General features: G+C 37.4%; 1 protein-coding gene across 1 annotated transcript in view; it reads left to right on the top strand.

The window, feature by feature from the left end:
• Positions 1 to 11,846, top strand: part of PIK3CA (phosphatidylinositol-4,5-bisphosphate 3-kinase catalytic subunit alpha) — a 90,368-nt gene that overhangs the window by 56,145 nt on the left and 22,377 nt on the right. The window contains 3 exon segments of the mRNA XM_017877282.1: positions 4,991 to 5,096; positions 5,876 to 6,028; positions 6,139 to 6,273. Of these exon segments, the coding sequence (XP_017732771.1) occupies positions 4,991 to 5,096; positions 5,876 to 6,028; positions 6,139 to 6,273 (394 nt within the window).

Raw genomic sequence — 11,846 nt, 5'->3', positions numbered from 1 at the left:
TTAGCAGAGGGTGGCAGGTGCCTGTAATCCCATCTACTCGGGAGACTGAGGCAGAAGAATCTCTTGAACCTGGGAGGTTGCTGTGAGCTGAGATTGCACCACTGCACTCCAGCCTGGGCAACAGAGCGAGACTCCATTTCAAAAAAAAAAAAATGGCCGGGCGCGGTGGCTCAAGCCTGTAATCCCAGCACTTTGGGAGGCCGAGACGGGCGGATCACGAGGTCAGGAGATCGAGACCATTCTGGCTAACACGGTGAAACCCTGTCTCTACTAAAATACAAAAAAACTAGCCGGGCGAGGTGGCGGGCGCCTGTAGTCCCAGCTTCTCGGGAGGCTGAGGCAGGAGAATGGCGTGAACCCGGGAGGCGGAGCTTGCAGTGAGCTGAGATCCAGCCACTGCACTCCAGCCTGGGCGACAGAGCGAGACTCCGTCTCAAAAAAAAAAAAAAAAAATTAGGCACAATGGCACGTGCCTGTAGTCCCAGCCATTGGGGAATTAGGGAGGCTGAGACAGGAGAATTGCTTGAGCCTGGGAGTTCCAGGCTGCAGTCAGCTATGATCCTGCCACTGCATTCCAGCCTTAATGAGATCTGATCTCAAAAAAAAAAAGTATTTTTTTATACTTCATCATTAGCTTTATACAAGCTATATTTTAATAAATTAACCAGAAATGTCAAATGAATATCAGTCACAGGATTATTTTATTGATTCTGTCTAAAGTTTTATCAGAATAGTTTCTGATTGTCTCTTTTCATTGTAACAAAGAGAGAGCAGAGTATGGTTACAGTTTTATGCTAATGATTCCCCACGTTAGATTAAAAACCTAGCATTTTGTTCTTTTCTTGTCTCCATCATCATTCACATGAAGGAGAAGTAAGAGTTAGCAAACAACTCCATAACCAAACTACCCTGAGGCAGTTTCCTTCAAATCACTCCCAAGAATAGATATTTATGATATTCAAATAAAGGGTCTTTGAGAGCAAATTAATTTATTAGGGGGGAGAGGGAGTTATGGGGAGGATTTTAAATTATTACTGCCTGGATGTGATGAAGAAATAAAAAGTAGTATAATCCAATAGCTCACTATCCTGCATTTCTTTGCTTCTCTCTATAGAACCATTTTGGAATAAGAGTACCCCTGAATATAATAGCAGTAATATTTCAAGAGAACTCAAATTGTTATTGGACTTTATAATAAAACAACAATAGAGCTAACTAGTGACTCCTCCTGAAGTAAATCTCATAATGAAGTTAGACTGAGTTCTGAGACATTCAAGAAAAAGTTCTGGTCTTGTAGCTAAAGATTGCCACCCTTCTAGAGCCTACGTAAAGTTCAAAGAGATGGTAGCCTTGTCTGCCACAGGGAAGGAAGATAGTTCCTCAGCCTACATAAACCATTGTAGGTCAAAAAGCATATCATTCAGGTCAGAAATGAGATTGTGACAACAAACAACTTCAGGATTTTTTTTTTTGAGTCGAAGTCTAACTCTGTGGCCCAGCCTGGAGTACAGTCAAGTTTCAGCAGTTCTCTTGCCTGGGTCTCCCGAGCAGCTGGGACTACAGGCACGTGCCACTGCACCCAGCTAATTTTTTGTATTTTCGGTGGAGAGGGGTTTCACCATGTTGGCCAGGCTGGTCTTGAACTTCTGACCTCAGGTGATCCACCCACCTTGGCCTCCCAAAGTGCTGGGATTACAGGCATAAGCCACCATGCCCAGCCAGGATCTTTTTAAATTCTTGCCAAAACAAGAGTTTATATCCCACTCATACTGTATGCCTCACACTGATTAGTGGGGTGGTTGTAGGAGGAAAAGAAAAACAACATTTTAGAAAATAATAGCCAGAATTTTCCATATTTGGTAAAACTATAAACCTATCAATCCTAAAAACTATAAACCTATCAATCCAAGGAGTTCAACAAGCCCCAAGCAAAGACGCCAGAATAATACTGGATAGAATTATCCTAGCTAGCTGTTTCAAGTACCAAAAGTTAAACTAGCTTTATAAAAGTAAAAGGTAGGCTGGGTGTGGTGGCTCATGCCTATAGTCCCAACACTTTGGGAGGCCAAGGCAGATGGATCATTTGAGCCCAGGAGTTTGAGACCACCCTGGGCTACATGGCAAAACACGGTCTACCAAAAATACAAAAAATTAGCCTGGGATGGTGGTGTGTGTAACTATAGTCCCAGCTACCCAGGAGGGTGAGGTGGGAGGATCACCTGAGCCTAGGGAGGTTGAGACTGCAGTGAGCCATGATCGTACTACTGCAGTCCAGTCTGGGGGGCAGAGTGATACCCTGACTCAAAAAAAAAAAGTAAAAGATAAATTTATTTAATAATATATGATTAAAATGTTGAAATTTTAGTAAAATAGCTATTTAGAAAGGTCTATATTTGTCTTTAAGCGTTCTGTAGTCTAAAAGGTGAAGTATATATGGTGGTAGTGTGAACATTTAAGTAAACTTCTTAAACTTTTCTGTGCTTACAAAACAAAAAATCAGATAAGTGAATATGAAGTTACTAAAAGAAAAGTAGATTTTAAAATTCTTACTATTTGTTTCAAATCTGCTTCCTTTATGCTAAATTAGATGCTTTATGATTTCTTCGTGTTATGAGTATCTCCCAGAATCAGAATCAATTTGGACTATATACACGCACGCAACCATTTTCTAGAAACAAAGAACTTAATTGAGTGTGTGTATATGTGTGTGTGTTTGTGTGTTGTGGGATGAATGAACTTTAGAAGAAAAGAGAAACATGCTTTATTTTGTTAGCATAGGGCTGAACAAGTAGATTGGTAGGACATAGCTCTCTTAGAAAGAGTATAGAACACTTATTATTAATTTATGAGCACTTCTAAAGATTTAGGAGTAATAAAAAGTCTGGTACATTTAAGTAGATGTATCTTTAATTTTTCTTTCTTTTTTTTTTTAAGACAGAGTCTTGCTCTGTCACCCAGGCTGGAGTGCATGGCACAAACTCGGCTCACTGCAGCCTCTCCCTCAGCCTCCTGAGTAGCTGGGATTATAGGCGCCCACCACCATGCCCAGCTAATGTTTGCATTTTTAGTACCGATGGGGCCTCACCATATTGGCCAGGCTGGTTTTGAACTCCTGACCTCAGGTGATCTGCCCGCCTTGGCCTCCCAAAGTGCTGGGATTACCAGTGTGAACCACTGCACCCGGCCTAATTTTTTCTAAATCATTGTGGACTTAAGTCCCATAACATTTTTCTCTATGTGTTTCTACAATTATATTTATTACTGGGCATGGTAGTATGCGTCTGAAATCCCAGCTACTCAGGAGGCTAAGGGTGGATGAGGCAAGGATCACTTGAGCCCAGGAGTTCGAAGCTGTAGTGCACTGTGTCATGCCTGTGAATAGCCACTGCACTTCAGCCTGGGCACATAATACCCTGTCTCTAAAAAATAATAATAATAATAATAATATTTGTTGTTTCTTTTACTTTTAGAATTCTTGCCAAATTTCCCCATTTTAAATATGTCTTCTTTCTATAAATAGACCATATTTTAAATAATCTTTGTCCATACTTGAGCAAAAATACTAGAATAAATGGAACTTATTTTACTGATGAAGTTTATTAGTTTGGCTAATTAAAATATAACTTTTATACTATTTTATTGTTGATTAAAAATTATTTTATTTATAATCAAGATTGGACCAGAATTGATAAAGAAGACATTTGAAAAGTTTTTAAGTTACTGCTCAACATATGAGCCCTTCTATCATGGCGCCAATTGCTATTCTAATTCCTTTGCTTGTGTGTATCTCATTTAATTTTATGAGATACTTATCAGCCTTATGAGGGTAGGGTACTATTGATTAGTCCATTCATAGGGAGGGGCCAAGAAGACAAAGCAAGGGTCACACAGCTTAGTGCAAAAAGGGGAAATAAAGATTCTACTTCCCAGTCTGAGTTTCTGAGGCCATAACTTCTATTCGTATTATAATGTTATTTTTAAAATACAAAACTGTTTATTTATGTGGCTTCTTTACAAATATGTTCACCAAAGACACGACATAATTTCACATGCTAGCACCCAGTAAATGAGGAAATTTGTCATTAAAATTTGAATAAATTTTTTTATCTTGTTCTACTTTTTGACCAGTGTTTTATTCTTCCCTTATGAATGTGAATTTTTATACCTTTTATTAAAATAATATTTTTCAATCTCAAATTACTTTATGTACCATCACTTATATTTACCTACTGATTTATTTAGATTAGTGGCATTCCTTGGGATAAAACTATATTATGTATGAAAGTAACTAAATATAATCATAATAGGAAATACTCATTTTACCTTGTTTAGTTTGCCTTTCTATTTGACTTTATGGGAGCAAAGATGACTATATATATATAAATAATTAAATATTGCTATTCATAATATGTATTTATATTATGTAATATATGTATATAATATAAATATATAAATAAGTTTTTTAGTGACATATGTAGCACACATGCATAAAAGTATACAAACCATAATTGTATAGCTCAATCACAAAGTAAATAAATACCCATGTCTTCTGCTTTTAACAAATGCACACATTTCTGTGGTTTTATTCCTAGAATTGGAGCTGGGTCACAGGGAATACATATGCTCACTTTTATTTGATTATGCTTTCCAAATTGGTTGTAACAAATTATACCCCCATACTCTAAGTGTATGAGATTTCCTATTACTGCATGACCTTACCACCCCTTGGCATCATCAGTCTTTATAGTTTAGCCATTCTTATGTATAGTGATATCTCCATAAGATTTTAATTTTCATTTTCTGTATGACTAATAATGACTCCCTTTTCATGTTTAACTATTTGAATATGATCTTATAAAGTGCCTTTCCAAACAGTCTCTTGCCTGTTTTCGTTTGGTTGATCTTTTCTTGGTGATTTGTAGGAGTCATTTATATACTTTGGATGAAGACTTTTTTTGATACATTATTTTTTCTTTAAAATTTTACATAGGTGGAATGAATGGCTGAATTATGATATATACATTCCTGACCTTCCTCGTGCTGCTCGACTTTGCCTTTCCATTTGCTCTGTTAAAGGCCGAAAGGGTGCTAAAGAGGTAAAGTATTTCAAAAGGAACAATTATGTTTACTTTTATCTTTTTTTATTTATTTTTTTAGGTAAAGATAGATGTTTATTTGACAAATAAAACACGTATAAATAAAGTAAATCTTTTTTTTTTCTTTTTTTTATTATACTTTAAGTTCTAGGGTACATGTGTACAACGTGCAGGTTTGTTACATATGTATACATGTGCCATGTTGGTGTGCTGCACCCATTAACTTGTCATTTACATTAGGCATATCTTCTAATGCTATCCCTCCCCGCTCCCCTCACCCCACGACAGGTCCCGGTGTGTGATGTTGCCCTTCCCATGAATTATGTTTACCTTTAAAAACTCCTGATTATACCGCTGATTGAATTTTTTGACAAAATGGATGTTATTTTTTATTTAAGAAAATAATAAATCAAACCTATTTTTAATAAATATAGAAGAATACCTTGGGAGAGCTTCAGGAATTTATTTATGATGAATGTGTTTTGAGTTCTTATGATACCATTTTTTTAAATGCAAAGTGACTATATAACAGGCATTGCATGCAAATATCTCATGCTTGCTTTGGTTCATATTTTCTATTTATAATTAAAATACATGTAATTTCAAATGGGGAAAAAGGAAAGAATGGGCTTAAGCTTTGAAAAATCATTTTTTTTTTTTAGGTATTATATTCCCATTATTATAGAGATGATTGTTGAATTTTCCTTTCTGGCGAAGAAAAGTGTTTTGAAATGTGTTTTATAATTTAGACTAGTGAGTATTTTTCTTTGTTTTTTAAGGAACACTGTCCATTGGCATGGGGAAATATAAACTTGTTTGATTACACAGACACTCTAGTATCTGGAAAAATGGCTTTGAATCTTTGGCCAGTACCTCATGGATTAGAAGATTTGCTGAACCCTATTGGTGTTACTGGATCAAATCCAAATAAAGTAAGGTTTTTATTGTCATAAATTAGATGACAGTCTAATTTATATTGACTATAGTGGCATTCAAGCCTTCTCTCTTATGTATATATAATAGCTTTTCTTCCATCTCTTAGGAAACTCCATGCTTAGAGTTGGAGTTTGACTGGTTCAGCAGTGTGGTAAAGTTCCCAGATATGTCAGTGATTGAAGAGCATGCCAATTGGTCTGTGTCCCGAGAAGCAGGATTTAGCTATTCCCACGCAGGACTGGTAAGGCAAATCACTGAGTTTATTAAGTGTCAGTCATAATCTGTGGATTTAGGTACATACTTTCTTTATGGAAAAGGATCCATGTATTTTACTGGCATAGATACTGTGAGCTCTAGGACCAATATTGCAATAGAATTAAGTTCTCTGTATGCTAACATTTTTACTGCAACTCTGCTTTTTTAAAGCCCTGGCTTGCCTTCATTCATTTAACAAATATTTATTGAGTGCCAACTATGTGTAAAGCACTGGGAAAGGCACTAGGTAATAAAGTCATGAACTAAACAGACTTTCATTGAGTATGCACTCTAATGGTGAAAATAGATATTAAGCAGATAAAAGCAGAAATATTACAGTTGACCCTTGAACAACGTGGATTTGAACTACACTGATGTACTTATATGTGGATTTTTTTCAATAAATACATTGGAAAATTTTTTGGAGATTTGTGACAATTTGAAAATACTTGGAGACAAACTACATAGCCTAGAAGTATCAAAAAAAACTGAAGTTAGGTATGTCATGAATCCATAAAATATATGTAGATACAAGTCTATTTTATCATTTGCGACCATAAAATATACACAAATCTATTATAAAAAGTTAAAATTTATCAAAACGTACACACACAAACACAGACCATACATGGTACCACTCATAGTCAAGAGAAATGCAGAATACATAAAGATGCAGTATTAAATTGTATCTGCATAAAATTAACTGTAGCACATACTGTACTACTGTAATAATTTCATAGCCACCTTCTGTTGCTATTGTAGTAAGCTCAAGCGTTGCAGATATACACTTAAAATGCTATGTAGGCTGGGCGCAGTGGCTCATGCCTGTAATCCCACCACTTTGGGAGACCGAGGCGGGTGAATCACCTGAGGTCAGGAGTTCAAGATTAGCCTGGCCAACATGGTGAAATCCCGTCTCTATTAAAAATACAAAAAGCCAGGTGTGGTGGCATGTGTCTGTAATCCCAGCTACTTGGGAGGCTAAGTTAGGAGAATCGCTTGAACCGGGGAGGCAGAGGTTGCAGTGAGTCGAGATTACGCCATTGCATTCCAGCCTGGGCGACAGAGCAAGACTCTGTCTGAAAAAACAAAACAAAACAAACAGAAATGCTGTGTAATGCTGATCATCTCAACATGAGCACTTCATCACTTCAGTAAATTGTTTATTGCAGTAAAAAGTGATCTCTCTCAGTTCTTGCATATTTTTCGTCATGGTTAGTGCAATACCATGAACACTGAATAACACTATGAGGCCTGTAAGGAGAGCCTCTGGTGATGCTGGAGGTGCTCTCAAGAAGCAGAGAAAAGTCATGACATTACAAGCAAAAAGTTGGATTGCTTGATGTGTACCATATATTGAGGTCTGCAGTTGCAGTTGCCCTTATTTCAGACAGACAACTCATCTTGTAAACAGACAACATAAACTTTTGTTTGTTTGTTTTTGTTTTTTCGAGATGGAGTTTTGCTCTTGTTGCTCAGGCTAGAGTGCAATGGAGCGATCTTGGCTCACTGCAACCTCCGTCTCCCGGGTTCAAGCAATTCTCCTGCCTCAGCCTCCTGAGTAGCTGGGATTACAGGCATGCGCCACCATGCCCAGCTAATTTTTGTATTTTTAGTAGGGATGGGGTGTCTCCATGCTGGTCAGGCTGGTCTCGAACTCCTAACGTCAGGTGATCCACCCGCCTCAGCCTCCCAAAGTGCTGGGATTACAGGCGTGAGCCACCGCCCCCAGCCAAACTTTTTTTTTTTAATAAGATCTGGGATAAGTGGCTCATGCCTGTAATCCTAGCATTTTTGAAGGCCGAGGCAGGTGGATCACGAGGTCAGGAGTTCGAGACCAGCCTGGCCAATATGGTGAAACCCCATCTCTACTAAAAATACAAAAATTAGCCGGGCGTTGTGGCATATGCCTGTTAGCTACTCGGGAGGCTGAGGCAGGATAATCGCTTGAACCTGGGAGGCAAACGTTGCAGTGAACCGAGATTGCGCCACTGCACTCCAGCCTAGGCAACAGAGTGAGACTCCGTCTCAAAAAACAAGAGAGAGAGATGGGGTCTCACTATGTTGCTTGGGCTGGTCTCAAACTCCTGAGCTCAAGTGATCCTCTCTCTGCTAGCTCCCAAAGTGCTAGGATTACAGGTGTGAGCCATCATGCCCGGCCAAAAGACAGCATAAATATACAGTATCAATAAACACAGTATAGTATTATAAATGAATTTTCTCTTCCTTATGATTTTCTTAATGGTGTTTTCTTTTCACTGTCTTACTCTATTCCAAGAATATAGTGTATAGTACATATATACCAAGTAAGTGTTAATCAACTGTTTATGTTTCTGTTAAGACTTCCAGTCTACAGTAGGCATTTGTAGTTAAGTTTTTGGGGAGTCAAAATTTATACATGGATTTTCAATTGTACAGGAGATCAGTGCCCCTATCCCCTATATTGTCCAAGGGTCAGCTGTATAAATCATGTTAAGTGCCAGGAAGGAAAAACAATAGCTAAGAATAACTAACTGAGGATTTGTGGGGAAAGGCAAATATATATATATATATATATATGGTTCAGGAAAGACCTCTCTGAGATAGTCACCTTGAAGTTGAGACTGAAGTACAGCTATACCTCTGAGGTATTGTGAGTTTGGTTCTAGACCACTGTACTAAAGCAAAAATCACAATAGAGTCACAAATGTTTTGGTTTCCCAGTGCGTATAAAAGTTCTGTTCACATTATACTGTCATCTGTAAAGTGTGTGATAGCTTTATGTCTAACACAACAATGTACATACTTTAAAAATACTGCTAAAAAATGCTGATGATCATCCAAGCCTTCAGCAAGTTGTAATCTTTTTGCTGGTGGAGGGTCTTGCCTCAGTGTTGATGGCTGCTAACTCATCAAGCTGGTGGTTGCTGAAGTAATGTTAGACTGGCTACAGCAATTTCTTTAAGATGACAATGAAGTTTGCCACATTGATTGACCCTTCCTTTCATGAAAGATTTCTCTGCAGCATGTGATGCTATTTGATAGCATTTTACCCACAATAGAACTTCTTTCAGATTTGGAGTCAGTCCTCTCAAAACCTGCCATTGCAGTTAACCAGCTGCATTAGCTCCTAACAAGAGAGTCAGCCCGAAGCTTTGAAGCCAAGCATTAACTTCTGTTCTATAGCTGTGAAAGTCCTAGATGGCATCTTCTTCCATTATAAGACTGTTTTGATTGAAAATCTGTTGCTTAGTGTAGCCACCTTCATCAGTTATCTTGGCTAGATCTTCTGGAGAACTTGCAGCAGCTTCTCCATCAGCACTTGCTGCTTCACAGCTTCTTTTTTAAACCTCTTAAACCAACCTCTGCTAGCTTCAAACTTCTCCTCTGCTGCGTCTTTGTCTCTCTCAATATTCATAGAATTGAAAAGAGTTATGGCCTTGCTCTGGATTAGGCTTTGACTTAAGGAAAAGTTGTGGCTGGGTTGATCTTCTATCTAGACCACTAAAACTTTCTCCATTTCAGCATTAAGGCTGTTTTGTTTTCTTATACTTCATTCACTGAAGTAGCACTTTTAGTTTTCTTCAGGAACTTTTCCTTTGCATTCACAACTTGGCTGTTTGGCACCAGAGGCCTAGCCATTGGCCTGTACGGCTTTTGACATGCATTTCTCACAAAGCTTAATCATTTCTAGCTTTTGATGTGAAGCAAGAGACAGGGCACTCTTCCTTTCACTTGAACACTTAGAGGCCATTGTAGAGTTATTAATTGGCCAAATTTCAATATTGTTGTGTCTCAGGGAATAGAGAGTCCTGAGAGGAGGGGGAAAGAGAGCAAGGGTTGGTTGGTAAAGAAGTTGGAACATACAACACCTATCGAATAAGTTCACCATCTTAATTGGCTCATAGTGCCCCCAGTTGCATCAAAGATCTTTGATCACAGATCATCATAATATATAATAATAATGAAAAGTTTAAAATATTATAAGAATTACCAAAATGTGACACAGAGATAAAAAATGAGCACATGCATTTGGAAAAACAGTGCCAGGAGACTTGCTTTATGTAGGGATACCACCACAAACCTTCAGTTTGTTGGAAATGCAGTATCTGTGAGGTACAGTAAAGCAAAGCACAATAATACAGGGTACGCCTGCATAAATACATTGTTAGTTGAGCTTGGAAGCAGAGAAAACAGCAGGTGTTCACCACGTTATCCCAGGTTCCCCAGGAAAGAGTGTATATAAGATGGAATTTAAATATTGATCTGGTTGTCTAATCTTGGCCATAGCTTTGGAACCACAGTATAACAAGGTTCAAGAACCATTAACTCTCCCTGATTTCTCAAGGGCAAAGGTGTCAATGCCAAGAGAAGATGTTTGTGTTCATTGGTGTTTCCAAATATATTACTTTTTCTTTGGCCTTGTTGGCTATAGATAAACCAGCCAATTAATTTTGGGCCAAGTAGTCCAAAACACATGTATCCCATTAACAGTAACAGCAGCACCAAGACCTGGTATATTGCACTTAGGAATCCTGATTTATTGATTCATAGCTGTGTTCTCAGTAAGGCGTTTACCACTACTTTTTGGAAAATGAATTATCTTTTCTGCATATATAATTTAAAATATATGACTTTATTTTTTGAACAATTCTAACTTTGTAAGGATTGATATTTGATGACTATTCTTTCTTAAAAGAACTTTTATTTCAAAGAAAAGAAATCTGCTTATTTTATAGTAGAATAAAACTTCTATTTTCAGTTACAATTTGTATCTATTGGAAACTTGTGAATCTAAGATACGACATGGGATCTTAGTTTTTCTGTATCTTAAATATTTTACTATTTCATCATTCTAGAAATTATTTTATCCATATTCATTATTTCCAACTATGCTAAAAGAAGACTAAAATAATATGAAAATATAAAAGAAGGATAGAATAGCCTAGAAGGATGATAAAATAGTGAAGTAAATCATCACATTACATCATCCTTCAGTTTTCTTATTGCATTGCCCAGTGTCTTGCATCATCTTTCCAGAAGTATAGAAGAAATCTGCAGACACTGTCTTTGTAATTTTTTTGTTTGTTTGGTTGGTTTCTTTCAGACTTTCATTGGACACTTGAGAATCCGAATTTTTCACTTTTCACCTAGAATGATGACAGATGAAAACTGATCAAGGAAGATATTTCACAAGCATTAGACAAATCGTAATATGAATGCAGATAGATAGTAGCAGCCTAGAGCAGTTTCCCAACCTCAGCACTATTGACATTTTGCACCAAATAATTCTTTGCTGTAGGAGCCATCCTGTGTGTGCAATCCAGGATGTAGCATCCCTGTCCTCTACCCTTCTGCAGGCCAGTAGTGCCATCCTGCTAAGTTATGGCCATCAAAAATGTCTCCGGACTTTAGCCAAGGTTCCTGGGAGGTCGGGGGACATAAAATCACTCTAGTTGATAACCACTACTCTAAACGCTAATCATGGTGAAGTTTATTATATAAATGAAATGTCAGATGACAATACCTAAACTGTCTCTTAGTTATCTTTTTTCTTTTTTTTTTTTTTTTTTTTTTTTT

This window comes from Rhinopithecus bieti, unplaced genomic scaffold (assembly GCF_001698545.2).
Source record: "Rhinopithecus bieti isolate Rb0 unplaced genomic scaffold, ASM169854v2 scaffold_76, whole genome shotgun sequence".
Lineage (NCBI taxonomy): Eukaryota > Metazoa > Chordata > Mammalia > Primates > Cercopithecidae > Rhinopithecus > Rhinopithecus bieti.
Note: the sequence above shows the minus strand (reverse complement) of the source record. Positions and strands in the feature narration are given on the sequence as shown.